General features: G+C 36.4%; 1 protein-coding gene across 1 annotated transcript in view; it reads left to right on the forward strand.

The window, feature by feature from the left end:
• Positions 1–23,974, forward strand: part of SELENOF (selenoprotein F) — a 44,480-nt gene that overhangs the window by 6,826 nt on the left and 13,680 nt on the right. Inside the window, exon 2 of the mRNA XM_003767322.4 lies at positions 2,145–2,312. Coding sequence (XP_003767370.2) covers positions 2,145–2,312 — 168 coding nt within the window. The remainder of the gene's footprint in view (positions 1–2,144; positions 2,313–23,974) is intronic.

Consider the following 23,974-nt stretch of genomic DNA (forward strand, 5'->3'; position numbering starts at 1 on the left):
TCCTCCCACCCCTTCCCCCAGATGGCAGGTTGACCAATACATGTTAAATATGTTAAAGTATAAGTTAAATACAATATATGTATACATGTCCAAACAGTTAATTTGCTGTATAAAAAGAGTCAGACTTTGAAATCGTGTACAATTAACATGTGAAGGAAATCAAAAATGCAGGCGGACAAAAATACAGGGATTGGGAATTCTATGTTGTGGTTCATAGTCATCTCCCAGAGTTCTTTCTCTGGGTGTAGCTGATTCAGTTCATTACTGCTCTTTTGGAGCTGATTTGTTTAATCTCATTGTTGAAGAGAGCCACGTCCATCAAAATTGATCATCATATAGTATTGTTGTTGAAGTATATAATGATCTTCTGGTCCTGCTCATTTCACTCAGCATCAGTTCATGTAAGTCTCTCCAGGCCTTTCTGAAATCATTCTGCTGGTCATTTCTTACAGAAAAATAAATAGTATTCCATAATATTCATATACCACAATTTATTCAGCTATTCTCAAATTGATGGGCATCCACTCAGTTTCCAGTTTCTGGCCACTACAAAGAGGGCTACCACAAACATCTGTTGCACATACAGATCCCTTTCCCTTCTTTAAAATCTCTTTGGGATATAATCCCAGTAGTAACACTGCTGGGTCAAAGGGTATGCACAGTTTGATAGCTTTTTGAGCATAGTTCCAGATTGCTCTCCAGAATGGCTGGATGTATTCACGATTCCACCAACAATATATCAGTGTCCCCTTAAATCTAGTCTTAAAAAAGAGTTCACTTTAAAAAGCTTAAAAGAAAAAGAAGCTTTGAAGGCTTAAGATTACCTGATTTCATTACATGGCATTATATATTGCACACCATCCTCCTCCCCTTTCCTCTCTCTCATTTTTTAGTTATTTGTGACTCTTTATGACCTCATTTGGAGTTTCTTGGCATAGATACTGGAGTAGTTTGCCATTTTCTTCTTCAGCTCATGTTATAGATGAGGAAACTGAGGCAAACAGGATGAAGTGTTGGGCTGAGGATTACACAGCTAGCAAATATCAGAGGCCAGATTTGAACTTTGGAAGACCAGTTTTTTTGATTCCAGGCCTAGTATTCTGTGCACTTTGGTGCCTTCTAGCTCCTCACTTCAGCCAAACTGGCTGATTTGTTCACTATTTTCTTCCATGTGTTTGCACTGGCAAAATTGTAATGCTAGACTGCTCATGCTCCAGCATAAATACTCTCTCCTCAACCACTGATTAGAATCCCAAAACTCTGCTCAAGTACCATCTCCAGCAGGAGGTCTTTACTGATCTCAGCTGGTAGTACCTACTCCCCATGGTATGTAGTTTACTTTATGTTTACTTGTGTGTAGATATACTGGTTTTCCCCTACAGGATGTTTATGTCTCTCATTTCCTAGCACAGTGTGTGGCACATTACTAGTCACTTAGTAAAGGTATATTGATTTATGTGTATTTTGGATTAGGTTAAAATCCGTGTGTTCTAGAGTTCTCCAAATCATTTGAAGTTTTAAAATTTGGTTCAAGAGAATAAGCAAATCACAAAATATAGCAAATGCAGATATGTTAATAATACATAAAAGCTTTTAATTCTTTAATATGATTCTGTAAAAAGTAATTGTAGATTTTTCTTTGAGGATATCTGTTTTTTTGACTCAGAACAGATATCAGTAAAGAAACATTTATTAAATATCTGCATCAAACAGAAGAACACTGTGCTAGGTACTTCGGAACATGTAGAATTTAGCTAAGACGTAGTCCCTGACCTCATGAATCTTAAATAGACTATAGGTAGGTAGGTAAGTGGTTGGTTGGTTGGATAGGTGGATGGATGGATGGATGGATGGAGGGAGAGATTTCATTTCTTTGAGTTGAAGTTATAGTTGAAAGTATTATATGCTTTCGTATTATTTTTAGAGCCTTCTTCCTTCAAGATACAGCTATCATAATCTCCATCTGCAACTATCTTATGTCTGTTTCGTATTTATTCATGTATGTATACATTCTTTTTGGTTCCACCTATGCTCTCATTCCTCCCTTCTATGTAGGATGTAGGTTTCTTGAGAGTAGAGTTGCTTTCTTTGGATTTCATCGGGTAAACACTTGTTGGTTGAATGTCTTCACTATCTCTTTTCAGATATCTGCACAGGGATCGGAATTATCATCAGAAGCATGCAGAGACTTGGGTTTCTCCAGCAATTTGCTCTGTAGCTCTTGTGATCTTCTTGGGCAGTTTAGTTTAACTCAGCTGGATCCTGATTGCAGAGGATGCTGCCAGGAAGAAGCACAGTTTGAAACCAGAAAGGTAATTTCAGTACTTTTCATTATAGATTTAAGTTTGAGACAAGTTGTGAAGATTGATAATCTGCTCAATTATGTGAAATGGGAGAATGAGGAGGCAGTTGAGATTTTACTTAATTCTTAATCATTAATCTCATAAAAACAACCAATTTATTGGTGCATCAAAAAGGGACATTCAGCAAACATTCATAATAATGGTGTACTAGGGAAAGGAGGCAAAAAACAAGTGTCCCTGCCATTGAAAACCTAGTGGTACATTTTATTAAGGGATACAATACATACTTTCATAAATGAAAACAAGATAATTTGAGGAGAGAGAGCAGCACAATTTCACCAAAAGATGGGCTTGTAAGGTGATCATGAAGAAAGCTAAGATCTCTTAAGAGGCATAGTTGAGAAAATTGTGGACCCCGGTCTTGGAAAGAACAGAATAACCTGGGCAAAAACAAGAGAGAGATGGAATTCCAAATTGGCAAAACAGTTAGTAGACCGGTTTGGCTAGAACAGAGATTGGATGAAAGGGAACAATGTAGAAATCTGAAAATCTAGTTTGGAGCCAGATTGTGTGTCACTTTAAATACTAGGCCAAGAAATTCGTATTTTAGTATCCTAAAGAAACCAGTTAAAGTATATTAACAACAGACCTGTGAAAGAACTAGAAATAAAAGAGAAACTTAGGAGACATGTGATAGCTAATTTTAAGGTTTTAAAGGGCTGTCAAGTGGAAGACTAGACTTGTCCTTGTTGGGCTCCAAAGGAGAGAATAGAAAACAAAAGGTTGTAGTTGGAAAAGGGCTTTGGGCTTGCTATAAGAAAAACTGTGATGACAGTTTGAGGTGGCCAAAGGCAAAATAGGCTCTCTTAATGGAGGTCTTCAAAGACTAGATAAATACTTGTTAGGCATGAGATGGAAAGAAATTTTTGGAGGAAGTTACAGGTTGGACCCAGAGGCCTTTCAGGCTTACATCTCTAAAATTGTGCCTTTTAGTGCTTAGATTATTTTGTCAACTATTTGCAGAATAAATAGGGAAAAGGAAGTTCTAGGATTAAGGAGTAATATAAGCAAGAAGTAATAAAGAATAGAACTAAGGTAACGGCTCTGTTAGTGGAAAGAGGGTGGAAAAAATGGTTTTGTAACAATTAGGTACTTTTTGTTTGTGCAGAGTGGGTTGGGAGAATGAGAAAAGGAATATTTTTTTTTCCTAATTAAAAAAAAATTCTTTAAAAATATACTTTTGAAAAAGAATGTTATTGTGGGAGGTTCCTGCCAAGGTAGCTTCCTGAATGATAAGCAGCCTGCCCAGTTCTCGTGTGTGTATATATATATATATATAAGCAAAATTCTAATATTTATTCCATTGTGAATAATCAAAATAAAATTCAACGAGGAACCATAATTAGGTGATTTCTTCCACCCCAGTACTGCACAAAAAAGCCAGCCAGAAGTCCACAGGCCCAATAGTAGGAATGGGGGCCCAAAGGTGGCAGGAATAGAGCCTCCTGTAAAAGAACCTAACAGTGATCAGAAAGCTTCAACGTAAGGATGTGGGTATTCCTTAGGAGTCGTCCTGGTATGGCATTCACTAGTGTGGTACTGTAATGCTTAGCCCAAAATAGCCCCAGCCTGGGGTTCTAAAGTCCTTAACATTATGAACTTTAGTGTCTAAAAGGGTCCTGCAAATACAGCATACTGAACCTCAGAGATCCAGAAGAGCCTAATCTGAGGAAACAAAGGTAAGGGTAAAAACCATACAACCCAGAGGGAGACTAGCCTGGCCCTGTCATAATGTCTCAGGTCAGGAACTAAAACTGGAGTGGAGAAATGAGTTACTCAGAGTTATACTAACCAATATTTAAAAAAAAAAAAAAAATCAGTGCAAACCTAGAGCTCCCCAGAAAAATTGCAGTCAGAAACTCAAAAGAAAAAAAAATGGATTTCTCCAAAGGAATATATGAATACCTAGAAGAGTAAAGCAAGAGTTTGGGGTTTGTTTTTCTTATTGAAATAAAAGCTCGGGAAATTAATAGAATAAATTGCTTAGAAAAGAAATTGATAAACTTTCCCTAATTAATGAACTCACTGAAAGCTAGAGTAAACCAAACAAATCAATGACTCCATGAGACAGCAAGAAATATTAGAACACAAATAAGAGATAAAAGAAGATATAAGGCATTACGGCAAAAGCAACTGAAAATAGATTAAAGGGAGATGATTTAAGGATCATTAAATTTGCTGAAAACTTTGTTTAAAAGAAAGAGGGCCTAGACACTTTATATAAAGAAATCATGAGTGAAAAGTGACCGGTTCTATTAGAACCATAGGCCAAAATTAGAGTCTACCAGTAATCTCCCAAAAAAAGGGAAAGTCCTAGGAATATCGAGATCCAAGCCATTCAAATACTAAGGAATTTTGACCAGGATCACACAAATCTTGGCATCTTCTATCATAAACTAGAGAAGATCCTTTTGGGATATAGTAGCAAAATAAATAGGCTTAAAAGTTCAAGTATAACTCATCTTCTGATACAGAGCATGATACACAGTGGGGGTGGGGAAAAGGAGAAACAAATGTCCTTTCGGCCTTAATATTTTTGAAGGATATTGAGGGAAATTCCTTAAGAAAACCAAAGGTCTTGGGGATAAAAGAGTTTTATTCAGATAGTTTGAAGAGAGAAAAGAGATGGAGAATAAAAGGAAGTGTGTAGAAAGGAGGGAAAAGAAGGGAGAAAGTACAGGCATTATTATTGAGGTGTATCAGAGGAAGAGGTTATACAAGCATAGAAGAAAGAATGGGCAGACAGTGGTTCTAGGATGACCTGCCTGCTGTTCCTTAAACAAGACAGCCCATCTCCCAGCTCTGGGCCTTTTCTCTGCCCCATGGGCCTGGAGGGCCCTCTCTTTTTTTGCTTCCTGGTTTCTTTCAGAACCCAACTAAAAATCCACTATCTATAGGAAACTTTGCTGGATTTTCCTTCCCTCTATTGATTATCTCCAATGTCCAACAAACACATAATTGTTTAGATGTTGTCTCCTCCCATAGACTGTTTGTACCTGGAGAGCTATAGTTTGTTATTCTTTATATCCTCAGTACTTAGTACAGTGTGTCACATAGAAGATACTTAAAAATTGTTCATTGACTTTTAACTCCCCTAGCTATAACTACCTCTCCTTGACATTCTTGCTCGTCAAGAACTTAAATCTGATAGAAGACAAGAGTAGACAAAAGCATATGAATGCATCCTTGTAATTGTCCAAAGATAGAATAAGTGCTTTAGAAATATGGTTTCTTTTGGGAAGATGAGGAAATTCTGGTTGATTTGACAATCCAAGTACATAATGAATCTATTCTGGCTAAGTTGGTCTGGGGCATATATTTCAATTTAATGATTGGATGTCTTCCTGATAGCTGCTGCAGATTATATTGTTTGAACCCCATATTCACTGTTATCGTCTCTTAAAAGTGCATTTCACATAGTGAACACTTTTTTTTTTTTAATCAATAACTGACAATTCAGTCTATGCTAGGTCTCGTGTTTTTTCTTCTTTCTTAGTCCTTCCCATCTAGGTCTTTAAAATCTGTTTATAACTTTTTTATAACAATGCAGCACAAATTTAAGTAATTAATGTCTATGTGTTTCATGGTGGTAAACCTGCTGATCCTAAACTTTAAGCTCAAGAGTCTAAAAGTACCACTATAATCTTTTAAAATATTGTAGCTTAAGACAACTCCTCATTGAAGGCAGAAAAGACATTTAAGATAAGCATAGAAATATTATTTCAAGCTGTGTAACTTAATGCTGTATATCCTTGGAATGTGAACACAAAATAAGATTTGGTATTTTACTGCAAATTGATTTAACTGTCATTAAACTTAGTCCTATAACCCAGTTGGATTCTTCATCAGCAGCCTTCAAAACCAAGTATTTGTCTTGGCTTAGTAAAAGTCCGTTTGCAAAAATGAATGTCTCACAAAAAAAGTTGAAATACTGTCTAAATCAGACCTATTATAGAAAACACCAGAAAACACACTATTTGCAGTTTTTAAAATCAAGTTTTTGTAATAAATGTTACCAAGCAATTAATTTTTGTCTTTTATAACATTTTGCAGTTATATTATCAATTAAGCACGTCATTTCCAATGGTGCAGATTTATTTAAATCTTTTTATCCTCCTCCAGAAATGTTTTCGTAGAGAAAATTTAGTTGCTTACAAGCCAGACATAAAATTTTATTTTGAAACTATTATACACAAAACGGTAAAATGTCCTTGAAATCCTTTTAACATTCTGCAATTATTTCATTATACTTCCTTCCTATTTTGACTCTTTTTTTTTTTTCCCCATGATCATCCTATCAATCAACATATAGTTATCCATTTAGTAAACATTATCTACAGGTTCTGAAAAAACATGTATAAAACCTACTAACTTAAGATAGTTTGTCATTTCAGATCACAGTACATTTCTTTGAGTGTGTTTGTTTACTTCTACAGTATTTTTAGTTAATGTCAACACCTCAAACTCTCATACTTTTTGAACATTCTCCTTTGCAATGGCATATTTTTGTGAGGCTGGGTTTTCCATAGTTACTGTTAAAAGGATAGTTACTGTTGAAAACTGATCAGTCTGATTCCAAGTTTTGAGTAGTTGTGCTATGTCCAAAGGCACACACATCAAATTAGTAAGTGATTATGGTTATTTGAGAGTGTTTTTTAACATTTTAATATTACACCTCTCTGGAGGTGTAATTAAAGATATAAATTCACTCACAGAACTTTAAGCAACTTGGGACAAGTAAATGAAAGTTCTTTAGTGCTTCCTACCTCATTCATACTCTTTCCTGATTCTTCTTTTCTTACTTTTCTCTATTTCCTAATGCCTTGAGTCTAATTTATAAATGGAAAAAATTTTCATGAAACTTTTAATTTCATTAGAACTATGTTTTGATTTCAGAAACCTTTAAATGTTTATCAAATTTTGTCACTGGTAAGTCTCCACCAATTCTCCATAGATATAACGTTTGTTTTTCAGGAATGGGACGTCTGTATACCTCAGGGATCAACTATAATTTAGTCAAATACATCAAACCAAATTGATTTAATAATTGATTGATTTAATTGGTTTTTAAAATGGGCCCATATATTTGGTTATAGTTAATTTATTTTGAAATTTCCACATGATTCAGAAAGTAACCTTTATAACATTACTCAAAACAGCTGCACATTCAGAGGTTCATCTTATCAAAATCAAAGTGTTTCTAGTGTAAAACATAGAAATGGAGGTGAAACTAACTATGTGTGAAATTGTAGTCGATGAAGACATTTCACAGTTGCTTAAAATAGCTTCTTTCAAGTGTTTCTGTATACTACACGATATCTTCAGTGAAAACAAAAACGTAAACAAATGTTCTTAAGAAATGCCACCAATTAACACATTAAAAAAACCTCAGTTTCTTATTAGGGTCACCAGGACTGTTGTAATCTTAACAGTTCAACAATACCAACATTCTGCTACTAGCTAAGTTCTTTATGTATCATTTTATGTGAGCAATGTCAGTCCTTAAATTTATCTTACGTAGTTACTTTATGGAGCCCTGAATGCTCTTTAAATTTACCTTTAAATTTATTGCTTTTAACATTTAAATATGTCAGGTTGTGTGCTAAGAAAAAAATATTCTCTGTAGTTTTATTGCAATCAGCAAACCAAGCTCAGCCACTTTCTTTCTAAGAATATTGAACAGGAGTTGAGGTGCCATTCCAGTAAACTGTTATCTTTAACAAATAAGGAGTCAATAAGACGAGCTCTTTATGAAGAAAATAGTAGTCTGAACCAAAATTATTTCTTCAAATTAGGAAGAAAGTATGAGCTTACATTGATTCTACTGTATTCTATATCAATTGCATATTTAATTCTTAGTATAGTCAAAAAGAACTGCCCTAAGTATAAGATTTTTTTGTTGTTGTTTTACTTTAATTTAAATTTGTATAAATAGCTACTCTTTTGAAGATGATAAGAGACAGTTATTTTCTTCTTGATAATGATAGTTTCATGAATACATGGAATTTAAAATTATTTTGATGTTTTGTGTTTTTATAATGAATTGAGAGAGAAATAGGAAATTTATCCACAATTTTTTAACAGTTTTACCTTTTCAGTATTTTCTTGATACCTTATCGTTTACCTGCACATACCACAAAGCCAATCCTTCTTTGTAATACAGTACCTACATCTGGCAGGGTGTATGGCAAGCAGGAAGGGACCTTGGAGGTCATCTCATGATCCCATCATTTTATCAATGAGAAAACTGAGGCTCAAGAGAGTCAGTTTAACTTCTTTGTTTTCTAGGATTGAGACTGGTCGTTACAGTTGTTCAAGGTTCTTCATACACTTCTTTGCATTTCTATCTTTAAAAAAAATTTTTTTTTTTAAACTAGCATATAGGATTTGGAACTAGAGAGATCTTTATTTCCTAGACCAAACCCCTCACGCTATAATGAGGAATTTGCCTGTCGTCAATCATTTATGTTTGTTAAGCTTTTGGTAAGGAATGTTACTGTGTTTTAGGCCTTCAAAGCCAGGTCTCTGCAGCTACTATTACCCCACATTTTCATGGGACTGTTAGTTTTATTCCAGTTCTATCCTTTGCCATAATTAATTGGTTCTAAATCTTTAGTCCTCCATTTCTTACATAATTCAGAACAGTATGCAAAAATATTGACAAGTGTTATGAAGCTTGTTTTATGGAGTGTTTTTTACTAAAACTTTTTTTTTAAACTTCCTATCACAAGAAGTGAATCCCAAACTTTTTCATTCCTTAAAAATGGAAAATAAAGACAACAGCATTGTTTTTCTTTTGTTTCAACCATTTTGAAAATGACTTTTTTTTATGATATCTTGACAACATTAGTTTGGGGCTAGGTCATAAGGAGAGATCAGTCAGCAAGAGGGAAAAGTTTTACTGTTGATAAGCGAGAGCCATGGAAGCACAGAGTGAGAATTAGTCTCATCATGAAACTGGGAGGAAGAGGAATAGTGAAGGCAGGGAATATTTATCTGTTTGAGTGGTAGCTATGCTTCTGTTTCATTAGCTCTCTCCTGACTTGATCCCAGTCATCAGATATTGAAATCTTAATCAATGGAAAGCACTGTTCTCAGCCAGTGGAAAGACAGGGTGTAAGACCCCCATCTCAAACAATATGTCCTGCTTCAAGATTTGTGAAGCTCCTGCCATTTGTGAGATTACTTGACCTGAACAGTAATCCTGTGAGTGAAGTAATGTCTACGGGCAGCCAAGCCTTGCAGTGCATGCTGTTGGGTCTGGAGTCAGGAAGACCTGAGTGGGACCCTGCCTGGAGCACTCAGCAGTGAGGTGACCTGGACAAGGAAGCCCTTTCACTTCCTGTAGTACCAGCCTTCTCATCTGTACAATGGGGTAATAGCACAGGGATCAATAAGAGGATCAAATGACAATGAGCCTCAAGTACTGTTATCTAAGAAGAAATCTGTAACTGAAATAACTTAGAACTTGACTAAGTTGTCCAACTGAGGGGGAATGGAAAAGGGGTGACAACCACCACTCCATTCTATGCATGCCTCAAGTGGCTCCAATTTAAAGGAGAAATAAAACAGATGTTTGACCAGATCATACAAGTTGTTTGAGAAGTGTAATGGGGAATGTAACATTCTTTCCTTCAGTTTTTGAATCTGATTGGGTTTCTAGGTTCTGAGTTAGGGAGTTAGCAAAGTTGTAAGCAACAGGTTTGGTTTCTTAGCAATTTGAGGTTAGGTTCAAACAGTGCTATAAAGTTTTCCCACAGTGCTTGCAAACTTTTAAGCTGCTATATAAATGGTAGCTACTATCCTTTTATTAATTGATGAGGAAATGGAGTGGTTTCTTATTCCCATAGTCAAGAAGAGTGAACCAAACCAAGTGCTCCTGATTTCTAGTTTAGATATACTCTTATCTGCTACACCATAATGTCATCTTAAAAACTTAGTAATTGGCCCTCAGATTTGGCCTTGGCTGTATTTTCTAGTCATCTTGGACTTGAAGTAGCTTTCAAATGAAGTCTTTCCCATCTCCTTTGATTGAGTTAATGATAGGGCTGTCTGCTTCCAACATAATCAGAAGCGTCAAGTTGCCCTCCAGGCCCTCCTAGTTAACTCTGCACAGTAGGAATCAGGACCATGTTCTCTCAGATTCCTTTGTCAACTAGTAAAGCACTAATAAAGAAAAGAGGTGGGAGTACAATTAGATCCCACCAGATCTCACTGGTTAATATGGGCTGCTTTTTTTAAGAAGGTAAGCAAAATTTAAGGGGTGTGTGTGTGTGTGTGTGTGTGTGTGTGTGTGTGTGTGTGTGTGAGAGAGAGAGAGAGAGAGAGAGAGAGAGAGTGAGAGTTAACTGAACAATCTGAAGGGCCAACTGTGTATAAAGCGTTTTTTGCTCATGGGGAGGAGAGCTCCCCTCACTAACTATGAGCTAGTTTATCATCTATTAGAAGAATATAACGTATGCATAAACAAAAAATACTGAGTAACTTGCAGAAGTCGGGTCTTGACAACTTGGGAGAGGTGTCTGTGGGAGTGACTTGAAAACTGAGCCTTGAAACCAGTGGCAGAGGGGAGAGACCTCATCCTGGTTCTACTACTTGACTAGATTTTAATCCCACTGTCTCACCATGGCTTCTCAAGCTCACCATCCTGTTAGCATGCCAGCCTTAGAAAGGTGCTTAGAATTCTACTTCCTAGAAGCCTAATAGAACCTTTCATTGCTTGCTGGTTTGAATCCTCTTGTCTTTCCCTGTATCCTTGCCATTGCCATGAGAAGTTGAGTTGAGGTATATTATTTTTTTTGAAAAACAAAAATTAAAAGGTGCATTATGAGGGAGGCTGTGTTAGTATGATAGTGACCCAACCTCAAGAAAATAAGAGTTCTGGTTCTGAACCCTTCTTTGTCTAGTCAGAACTCTTGAGTTATAAAACTGTTATCATTTTGCAGTGGTAAAGTGATTTCCCTCACTTGGAGGTCTTTTCATGGATTATTTCAAGTAGTTTTTTACTTTTTTCTCTAAGATTCTCTATACTGCCATATCATCTGCATAGAGTGATAATATTGTTTCCTTATTGCCTATTCTAATATGCTCTTTCTTGGACATGGATTTCAGATAGTTGAAGATGTGTGACTAGATTTAGAGGGAGACTGAGACTGAATAATAAGATCTGGGAGCTATCTCTAGTTATCTCAAAAGAGATAATAGTCAAACTCATGGGAGTTTGATTGATGACTCATGAGGTCATCAATGAGATACTATAGAGAGTAAAGACTAAATGAATGAAGAACTAGCCAGAGAAATCTCAAAAAGTTTAACCTGGAAGAGAAAGTAGGTCTTGGGTGAGGCTGATAGGAATGAATGTTCAGATCAAGTGAGGATTTTTGTTTTGTTTTGCTGTAGTTTTAAGTACATAGCCCTTTTCTGCACAGGAATAATCTTAAAGAATCTGCTCATATCCCTGGATATTCCAACCCATTTCTTCCTTACCTATAGTACCTATATTCTAAGGAAGCTAGAATAGGCTTGAAATTTTGGAAGTTTAGGTCCATATTAAAAAAATAACCATGATTGCCATTGGGCACTGGACCAAGGAAGCAGTTAGCAAGGTCCTATAGAAATAGCCCTTTACTCAGACAGATAAGAAAGTGCAAATTTTCCCAAGTTCCTTTGGATTAGAAATAATGTGGGTAGCTTCAGGCCAAATTGTTATCCAGAAGCTTCCATTATTGCATGGAAAAATAGCATCTTTTGTATAATCAAATAATATGAAAGCAACCTGTATATAAATAGCTGGTTATATACAATGCCAGTTTACTGTACTTTTTTTTTTCCCCCTGTTGCATCTTTGGTAGTGAATTTAGCTAATGGGAAGGCACACAGTTAAATAAAAATGTCATGTAGACAAGACAGAAACAAAGGTCATTCTTGTCTTTACCTAATAAGATTTGTTTTTTCATTTGAAAATTAGATTGATCTCCCAAATAAAATTCTATTAAGAGTAAATGTTTGAAATAAAAATATTGGATTTAACTTCCCATTGTTCATTTCCAAGTATCATTAAGTACCTGTATTGTCCTGGATGCTGAAGTGTTACGAAATGTGGTCCCACTTCATCAGAAACAAAAACACTTTATAAAATAGCTTGTAATTGAGCATGGAATCGTGTAGAACAGTCTGTACCACAGTGTAGAGAATGCAGTGATCAGAAATCAGAAAATTCTTTATCTGAAGTGAGTTAAAAGATGGGTTAGATGTGGATGGGTGGAAAAAGCAAGGTGCCTCAGACAAGAATAGCATGCTAACAAAGGGATACAGATGAAAGCATATTTTGTGCAACAGAAAGTGGGAAATGGAATCATAACTGAAAATCCACCCACCTGACTGGAGAAAAGAGCTTTGCAGGGGCAAGAAGAGAAATGATGAGCTACCTGAGGTAAGCTCAGATCATAAAAGGTATTGAATTCTAGGCTGAACAATTTAAAATAAATTTAATAAGCAATACAACTAATAAGCAGGAAAATGTCATAAACGTATACTAGATAATAGTGGTTCTCTTTTTAACAAAACATTTTTCAACCCTCCCTGGGATAGTATCTATATATTACTACTTGATGATTTAAAAAATGCATAATATACACACAGAACATTGATTGTATTTCCATAATGTGTGCCTTATTGGTGCATGTTTTGTTGACATTTGATAACTTTTAGGATATTCATCCAACTCTAGCTGCACTGCATCTCTACTTTAGCCCTTTTCCTCAAGGTTCCTGAAAGCAGTGCACCCATCCCACCTCTAAGTACTGCAGCATCCTCCTGTGTACTTGCTCTCTGCCTCCCTTGCTCAAGCCAGGGAAGCTCATGGAGGAGTGAGTGCAACCAAGAGGAATGCTGGCTTTGCAGCCCCAAGGCCAGGAGACTCCCCTGCTTCCTGTTCTGTCCTTGGTGGCTTGGTAATGCTGGCCTAGTTAGGCACCTTTCTGAGCCTCGTTTTCCTCACTTATCAATGGGAGAATAATTTGCTTTGAAAGTGGCTCTGGGTTCAAACTCGGCTCTGCTGCATCCCCCTAGGTGACTTGGGAGAAATAATTTCACCTCTCTGCTCATGAGGTCTGTGAGATGTTAGCAAACATTTTATTAAGTACCTGCTATGTACCGGACACTGTACTAAGTATACAGGGAGCACAGTTAACATTCAAAGAAAACAAGAGTCATACAAGCACAAGATCTTGAAGACAGGATATATAAAGACAACATAAGGATTGCGGATTTCTCAGAAAAACATGACAAATTAAAAAAAAAATTTGAAAGATAAGAAAATTGCCTAGAACTTTTGAACACAGGAAAAGGGGGCCAATTAAAAGAACTCACAAATTTCCATAAACAAAGCCTGACATACAAACCAAACTCCAAGCCACACATTATGTTTAAATTTCACAGTTTTGGTGAATGATAAGTAGATACTGAGGAACAGAACAATAAAACACCATTCCTGTACTCATGGAGTTCGTGATTCTGTGGGATGTATCTCCCTTTTCTCCAGCAGTACTTCTACCAGCTGCTCCTTCCCATCCATGTATTCACAGCTCAGCCAGCCAACCAGGAACTTAGGCAAACCATTAATAACAGGGACATTTTCACTCTTCTGTAGAGTTCTAGATGGTAAGTCATGGAACCCAGGTTCATATTGCAGTTTTGCCATTTGATGCCTGGTCTTTCTGCACTTCAGATTCTACCTTAAGTTTTAAAGGAAAGGATTGAACAAGTGAACTTCTAACACCCCTTCCAGCTCTCAGTCTTTGATCCTTGATCTTATGTGACCTCACACTATACCCTTAGTTTACCCAAGGTTTACCCAACACTTAAGCAGTAGCTCTATACTCTGAATGCCATCCTCAAAGAACAGTCATTAAGAAATTAATCTTTACTGCAATAGGGAACCAGGAAAACATCCAGACATGCAAATTGAAAGTAGTGGGGCCACTTTTCTTCCAACATCTTATTGCCTGACATCTTCCTCCCTGTGATATCTTCCTCCAGTCATCCCCATGCATATATGTACACATCAGTCTTTCTATTTTTCATTTCCTAGCCTGAGGTGATTTTAATGAAGATAAAGCAAAAGTTCAATTTACAGTGAATATATTTGAGGATATTCATAACACTACTAATTCAATCATTTTCTTTTGTCTCTGCTACAGACTGAGTCATTTACATCTCCTATGATTTTTTCCCTCACTAAGTAGTTCTATAAAATAGTTTTCTTGTTCACAAACAAGCATAGAGAATTTTATTATTGTGTTCCAGTTTAATGGGATGGCAACAGCAGTAGAAGTTAACAAATACAGTATTGTTTGCTTTTTAAATGATTCAGGGAACCTATATATCATAAAAAGTCTCTTTTGTCCATTGATATAAATGAACTTATTGAATTGTGACTTGCTCTCTAGGGGGGAAATAACATAGATCAGCTATTTGTCCTACTATGGATATGAACTTTATGATTGTTTCACAAAATTTTACTTATGGCAGAATTATAATTTAGAACTAGACACAGAATTTTGCTTTTTCCAAATATGAAACTTTCCTGTGGTCCAATAAGTGTACTCAAAGGAAATTGTGTAGTCTTTTTGAAAACACATTCCAACAATCATGTCAACATGTAATACTGGAGAAACTGAAGCAAGATGGAGATTAGAGAGTTTTTAATAATTTATTTGAAAGGGAGAGATTTACTGAGACCAAATGGATCTATGGTTTAGTCCCAGGGCTGAATGAGACTATCGTCTCCCAAGAATCCAGCAAACAATGTAAATTCTCAATGACATATACACACATGGCTCAGATACAGGGGGTAGACCAAGGCAGGGGCAGAATCAGGGTGCTGAGAGTGGGAACACGGGACTAACAATATGGTTCTGACAGGGTGAGGGGAGGCATGGGGAACATCTGATAATTGAGATTATAGAATGAGGAGAGGCAAACATTCTGATGATGTCTAAAATAGAAAGTCTTTCTCCTTATCTGGATCATCATGAAAAGGAGAGAGGGATGCTGTTGCAGGATTGAGCAGAACAATTCAGGGAAACCGAAGCAGGACAATTTAGGGAAACTGAGTCAGGATAATAAAAGAGAAGTGTGGCACAACATTCCATACTCTCTTCTTAATAATCAAATCATTGAATTACCTTCTTCTCAATAGGTTAACTTAGCACCATAATTTTGGCCAACCCTAAATGAAGCAAATAAACAAAAATAAAACTAGAAAAATGCAAGGACTTAAGGCAAGGACAAGTCTTTCCCTGATAACTCCAGAGTTAATCAGCAATACAAGGCTCCCTGTTGCTGGCATGTCAGGTCCTCTGCAGGGGCATCTCAATCAAAGAATCCAGTTTGAGATGGACAGTTCACTGTGAGTTGGGTCTGTGGTCATTTGTACATTTAATTCAGCCTCTGCTTATATAAGGAATAGCAGTGCTCAAGAGAGTCCTGCTGCCCATCTTAAGAGGGGTACCCCAAGTCTGTCAGGGACTCCAAAAGGGGGAAAAAGTGGGGACTAGAGTAGCTCCACCTGTCCCCTCTGATAGAACAGGAGCTGCTACTAGGATCCAGATTTCTGAGCAAATTATGCACCCTTAGACCAAGGCAGGGAACCCTGAACTCTTAGAGGCCAGATACCAAACTGCAAGATCCTTTGAGAATGCTGAAATAATAATTAAGGAACTGGGGTAACAGGAGTGGGAGTGGAGAAATAGATCAGAAAGATTGCCAGTCTCAGGACAGGTGTCTGATTTTTGGTTGTTCTAAAAACTAATCCCCACAACTGAGTCTGCCAGGGCAATTCCAACAGAATAAGGAATTTCAAAGTTAAAGGATAACCAGCAAATCATAATCCAGTAATTTTAAGCAAAGAGTAAAAACGAAAAGGATTGTTTAAATAAGGCAAAGTGAATAGAAATTGTTCCCATTCTTTGATATTTTTGAGAAAAATACACCAGCTTCCCCAATTTCCTATATCTTTCTCCCTTTTTTTTCTTATGGAAAGGAATTATCAAATAACCATTCCACATATAAATCCCAAGAGTGAATCAAAATTCCTATACATAACAGACTAGTACAATAATTTTCCTAAATATCCCTCAAACATAACAGTAATAGTTACACAAGTTTAACAAAGTCCATCCCAAATCTTAAACACACAGTAATAGATGACCCAATCAGGATTCCCAAATTCCCCACATCAGTCCATCAAGGGTAAGGGACGAAGTCTCATTCAAAACTGCTTCAGGCTGGGCACTGGTGGAGAATCTCAGTCAATACAGAGGATACATGTGGTGTGGCCTGGCATGCTGACAATCAAAGCTGGGCTAGATCCCAGAAGCAAAATCTAGAACAAAAAAAAATACAAATCTAACAAATAAAGATTAGAGCAGTCTGAGATAGAAAGACTGGTTCACAGGGACTGCTACAAGATGTGGGGAGACAAAAATAGATTGGCCAGCAGCTTCCTATATGGAGAGATGCTTGTCTCACAGGCAAAAGGCTGTCAGCTATAGTCCCCATAAAAAAGCAACAGTTAGGTCTCATAGACCACTATTAATTGTCCTCTCATTAGTTAAAAACCTTTAAAGAAACACTTGAATATCATAAACACAATATCCAGTAACAGATAGATGATCAGAGTAAATACTTATTTGCCCAAGTATTTAGGATATAATGATTACATATAACCAGATTGGAAACAGCAATGTATGACATAATTGAATTGCGTTAACAATTCTATTGACCATTGTTCTGATCATAGAAATCAGTCACAAGAGGAAAAAAATGCCAGGGACACAACTATAACATAAACAGTTAAAACTTAACTTTCAGCACATACAGTATAAAATAGTTTTAATTCATTTTTACTCCAGTTAATTGTACCACTAACTATCAGAGGGTGGAGCTTTAAAACTTCCAAATAGCATTAACTATAAGCCCAAGAAATTTTTACTTCCAGTAACAAATCCCATTAACCAAGATTCAGGTAAATCCTAAACAGATATTTACCCTAACTTTATATTTATAACAATAAGGTTTTATTGCCCTTTATTCTAGCAGGCTTTGAAAACCTGTTCCAAAGAAAAATCTGTCAGCCAGTTTAAAAATAGCCAACATTTTCTGTTCTTACTTACAGATCAGTGCAACAGATTAAAGAGTTAGACAGCACAAGCAATTTTTATACAGCTGCAACATTGAAATAACCAATTCCCAAATTTCTTAATCATTGCTCTTAAAACTATAGCAGAGCTCCAACAGAACAGACAGACAAGTCTCACAGATCACAGAGATTGCACAATTACAATATTAAACAAAACATTTAACACATATAACCAGATAGTGCCCCAAAAGGTGCTCAGAGTCAGATCATACCAGATGTGTCTCATACCAGTGGATATTACTTCTCAGAATTTAACACCCATTGGTGTCCTGTAATTCTGAGAATCCAGATGCTAGCACAGACAGACAGAGCACTTCAACAGATCAGATTATGTCCTACACTTACTCTCTCGTGGCCGAAATGGAGGTGTCCACCGTTGGGCATGGCTGCAACTGAAAACTTCTTGTTCCTGGAGACTTTGGAAAAAGAAAATCCAGAGGGCCAGCCTCTCCAGGCCAAGAACCCAGATCTTCAGCCACCCTGAGGCCCAAGGTGGAAACCCAAATGTTTCTATTCTCTAATCCTGCTCTCATTTTCTAATATCTTGGTGGGGACCTCCAAAATGTAATGCTGTAGAAACTGAGACAAGATAGAGATTAGAGAGTTTTTAATATTTTATTTGAAAGGGAGAGATTTACTGGGACCAAATGGAAGCATGGTTTTGTCCCAGGGCTGAAGGAGATTATCATCTCCAAGAATCCAGCAAACAATGTGAATTTTCAATGACATTTATACATGTAGTTCAGACTCAGGGGATAAAGTGAGGCAGGGGTGGAGTCAGGGTACTGAGAGCGGGAACACAGGACTAACAATCCAGTTCTGACAGGGTAAGGGGAGGCATGGGATGGACATCTGATAATTGGGGAGAAGCACAGGACATTCTGATGATGTCTAAGAAGGTCTTTTTCTCCTTATCTGGATCATCATGAAAAGGAGAGAGGGATGGTGTTGCAGGATTGAACAGAATAATTCAGGGAAACTGAATTTAGGGAAATTGAGTCAGGACAATAAAAGAACTGTGGCACAACAAAGATTTTATTCAGTGAACAAATATATTGTTCAAGAACCCAAAAAGACGTGAGACATACATTGACTTTACAATTGAGATATTGCAGTAATGTCATACTCAAATATTTCACTATTTTAGAATGTTTCAATCATATTTTATTAAGTCAGCTGACCTTAAAGGAGTTTGAACCAGAGACCACTGTGGCTGACAATATGGAGGACTTAAAAACCAGCACATTAAACTTTGCAGAGCACTTTACCAATAGCATCTCATTTTGTTCACATAACTCCAGGAAGGAGGTGCTATTTTTATGCCCATTTTACACCTGAATTCCAAGGTCACATAGCTAGTCTGAGATGGTATTTGACTTTTGTTCTTCTTGACTCCTAAGTCACAGCATCACCTTGGTACCAAGAAACTTAACAAGGTCAAAGCAATATTAATCAACAGCAGATAGTACTAGTATCTGCTATGCTCACTGGAGTAGCCAAGGAGCACAGTGGGTAGAATGCCGGGCTAGGAAATCAGGAAAATTCATCTTCCTGAATTCAAATATGGCTTCACATACTTAGTAACTAAGTGACCACAGGCAAGTCACTTGGCCCTGTCTGCCTGAGCTGGAGAAGGAAATGGCGAACCCCTGTAGAGCCTTTGCCAAGAAAACCCCAGATAGGATCACCAAGAATCAGATCTGAGACAACACAACAGGAACTCCTCCCTCCCCACACCATCAGTCCCCTCTGGCTTATGCTCTGTGATTCCCCTCCGAATTATCTATGGATGCCATAGTCATTCCTTGCTCCTGCCCTCACCCCACTGTCTCTGGCAATAAACAGAAGCCTTCCCTGCTGCGGATGGGCAAATGGAGGAAAACTGTAGCCCCGTCCTCCGAAGAACATAGGACAGAGGCAGGGGCAACAGCATTCGTGGGATGATGCTACAGCAGATCTGAAGGGAAAGGGCTGGCATCCCGCTGAGGCCACTGAAAAGTTAATTCACCAAAGGGGGGAGGAATTTGAGATGACTTTGAAGTCCAACATCTAAAATAGCCATTGTTACAGGGTAATATAATAGTAAAAAGAAAAAAAATTTTAAATGGATAGTAGTAAGGGAAAATCCTGAAGATCACAGATAGGGGGAAAAACTCATTTAAAACCTAGAGGACAGGCACATTAATCAGCAGGAAAGATATGAAAACAGAAAGGAAGGTGACTGAAAGTGCTCTAAGTAAATGTTGTGAGACAAAGGAAATTGAACTAGTACCTGATGAATCAGAACTCTGCGGAATCCCAAGAAAGCATGGAACCATAGCAGGATGGCTTCAGAGAGAAATCATCTTTTTTTTTTCCCTTAAGGGTTAAATGGGAACAAATGGCAGAATTTTTTTCTATACATAGAAATAATTAACAGAATGGGAAAACTTGAATTTACCATGATAATAAGTGTCTTTTAAAAAGAGAAGATCCTATTGGGAATATAGCTGTGCTTAAGGGAAAGACAGTCTAAAGCAATAATGTTAAAAGATACATCTCTACACAAATGAAAGGCATGATCTCAAACACAATTTACATAGAGACAGCTTTAAAATCATAGGCCTCCTGAATAACCCAAGTCAAAAGTCCTGAATACCATAATACAAGAAAACTGTCCAGAACTTCTGACTGCAAAACACAAAGAAGTGTTCAGAAGAATCCACATATCAGTTCTAGAGGGGGGGAATCTATGCTGCAAGCTCCAAAACTAAAGTCATTAAAATTAACAGTTTTTAATGACAAAACATTCTATAAATGATCAGGAGAACAATTTTTCAAATATAAAGGGGGGAAATGAAAAACAAGATTATTCTATGCCCATCAGAGCAAAGGAGCTTATATTTCTACTCAAAACTGACATACTCTTATAAAACTTGGGTTTAATCATTAGTGAACAAAGATAGATTATAATAGAAGAGGCATTTAAAGTATTCCTTTTTTAAAAAAATAACTCAGTTCGCAAACACTTAAATGTATCTAAGTGCAGATAGCAATCAAAGCATCAGTAATTAAATTTCTCTTAAACTTGAAACTAAACTCATAAAAACTTTTAAAAGTAGAACAAAACTAGGCAGAAGCAGACACTAATGGTTTTTTGGGGGGGGGGGTTGTAGATGGGAGGCAGGAATAACAACAGATGCCCTTAAGAAATTTTCCAAAAGAACACAAGGGGAACAAAGAAATATGGACTCACAGCTTCCTCCTATTACCTCTTAAATCAGTGCATTTTGTAGAACTAAATAGAATTAAAATTTCACAAGAGGGGAAATAGAAGATAGAGGGAGATGTGATTTATCCTAATCAAGCTAATATTAAACAGTGAAGGGAAAAAATTCCTCTGATGTCACAGAAAGAATAGGTAAGGTAAAAAAGTAAGAGGATTAAAGGACGAGAAAAAAGTTCTTGACTAATTTCAAGGAGAATGTCTCACTTAAGAATACTTCCAATGAAAGATAAATGGTAAATGAATAGCCTATCATGCATATAATCTACAGAGATTTAATGCTTAAAGGGACCTGTTTATCCCTATATTATGCTTCCCTGAACAAAAATTTTGCTCAGACAAACTTTCAGAAGCAAACAGCATCCAGAAAGATAGAAGAACATGGACCCAAAGAGGAGGTTATATGACAGGGATAGGGAGAACAGAAGGTTAAGTTGCACCACATGATCAGGAAACCCAGAAAATTTCCAACCCATGGAGATTTAATAATGAAAGTTTCAGTAATGAGTTCAGTAATCCAAAAACAAATTATAGAAACAATAATTAATATGAAAGACAACGATTATGTTGGAACTGTATTCCAGAATTTGTGGTATGCAGTTAAAGTAGACTTTAGGGGGGAACATTATATATCTAAAAACATAGAATAGTAAGTTAGAAGAGAAGAGGATTGGTGAATTAACTGAAAGTGCACTTTTTAAATCTAGCTAACAAATAACACTTAAGAATGTGAAAATTAGAGAAATAGATCAACTGAAAACTAAAAAGGAATATAGAAATGATAAAAACTAAAAGACAGTTCTTTGTAAAGACTAAAAGAATGGGACAAAAAGTAAAATCTGCAAAATGGCAAATAAGCAAGGTGAAATCACAACAAAACCAAAAGAAATTTAGTTTTTAGAGCTTGTTAAACATTTCTATACTAATAAAATTAAGACAACAGAAAAGTGTCACCTTCAAAAAAGTATAACTCAATCTGATAGAAAACTTAGGTGATCCAGTGATCGAAAAGGAAATAGAATTGGCTGTTAAGGAAGGGTGGGAGGCACCTGAGGCCTGATAGGCAAGGCAATTTATCAGTCTTTGAAAGACCAATTAATATCAGTACTTTGTGAATTATTCTCAAAAATTGAAAAAGAAAACATTCTATTGGACTTTTTATTTAATAATTAAACTAGGGAAGGATAAAACATAGAATTATATAGACTAAGATCCGTGCAAAAACTTTAAATAAAATTTTGTCAAACAATACAGAAATTCATCCAATAAGTTACTCCTTTTGACCAAACTGAATTATAGTTAAGTTGCAAAGGTAGGTTCAACATTAGAGAAATAGTCAACATAATTATGTTAGAAAATCATTGATAAAGTATAAAACTCATGTATGCTTTAATTTATACGTGTATGTGTGCACATAAATGAATTTTTTAATAACAAATATCAGCAACCAAAAGTAAACATCATATGGAATTGAGGTATTCTAGAAGCTTTCCCAGTAAATACAAGAGTAAAGGGAATGGGTCCACTCCCTGTAAAAACAAATGATGCAAATGCTAATAGAGTATTGTCTAATTGGTAATTAGCCTTAAGTCCTGGGGCCTCGGTGCATCTGCTCAGTTTCAGCCCATTACACCCCAGGGTCAGTGTTGGTCAATAGTGTGGTCCAGTGATCAGGACATATAGTATGACTTGTCTCCCTGAACTCTGTCAAGCAATATCTGTTTTGTCCACTTCTGGGACTGCATCTTAATAATGTTATTGAAAAACAGAACATCCAGACAATAGAAGTCCTCAGTTACTGGAAGTAAGAATGTTGAGATTGGAAAATCCAAAATTTAAAGGATACATTATGATCTTCAGGTTCTTCTTGGCCCAGCAACACTAAGTGAAAAAAGGAAGTTTCAGAGAAGCAAATCTGTTCTGCATCAAGGATACATTGTTTTCTTTACTCTAAAGTCTATATATAGGTAGGTAGGTGGCCCCCTGGGTGGATCACCAGACCTGAATTCATACCCAACCCCAGACAGTAGCTATGTTTCCCTAGGCCGGTCACTTAACCCTGCTTGCCTCTGTTTCCTCATCTGCAAATGTAATCCAAACAGGGTCATGCAAGTCACTCCAGTATTTTAGCCAAGAAAATCCTAAATGGGGTTCCAAAGTGAAACTAAAACAACTGAATAATCTAAAAAAATGGGAAGAGGTAAGAAAATATACACGAGGATTGATATTTACTATATTTCCACCATTAGTATGTTTCTCCAAAAAAGGATAAAAATGAAGGTTTTGATATGGAGTGGTATAAAAAAATAATACTAAGGTCGAAATTCCGTAAAAGCCAGGAAATTCCAGGGTTTGCTCTTTTTGTATCTCTCATACTTGTTACCCTGAAGCCTAGATTGTTTACTAGCAATGTGGATTTCAATTAATTGTTATTTTTTTATATGGGTATTGCCAGAGATGTTGCTGATATGAAGGAGTTGAATGCAGTAGTTTGGGGCATTTTATCAAAATAATGTTTCAGTAAGCTTTATAAGGCATTTGAAATTTGCTACAATCTGTAGTTAATTTAAATTCTTTGTGCAACTTGGAAGAACAAATCGTTTCTCCTGAACAATGAATTTATAAACAAACTGTCCATTTAAGATGCAAGTTAATGTTTCTGGAATATCTAAATACAAGTTAACACCACGTATATCTATTATGAAATTTGACCTTCTCTTCTTAAAATAATGTCTAAGAAAACTTGAATTAAGTAATGAAATAACATATAGAATTAAAATCCTAGATAGTCAGTAGTGTACTACTCCAACCCCTTCATGAAGCATGTTCATCTTTCTACAACATCCTTGTAAGAAGTGTCCACTTAAAAAGTTTGTTTTTCTTATATTTAGCCAAAATCTCTCCTGCAATTTTTCTAGTTCTCTTTTCCTGGGACAAGGAAAGTAATTTGAAGTCCTTTCTGATGCAAATTCCCCTGCTCCCTCCCTAACATGTACTCTGCTCCTAGATAAACAGCTCTAATTCTCTGAACAGAGCACTATATGTTGTATTTTCCTGGCCCTTTGCCATCTGGTTTTTTCTTCTAAAAGTGGTATAACATGACTTTGTCGATCTTAAAATGTGGGGCCCAGAATTGAATGCATC

Source organism: Sarcophilus harrisii, chromosome 4 (assembly GCF_902635505.1).
Source record: "Sarcophilus harrisii chromosome 4, mSarHar1.11, whole genome shotgun sequence".
NCBI lineage: Eukaryota > Metazoa > Chordata > Mammalia > Dasyuromorphia > Dasyuridae > Sarcophilus > Sarcophilus harrisii.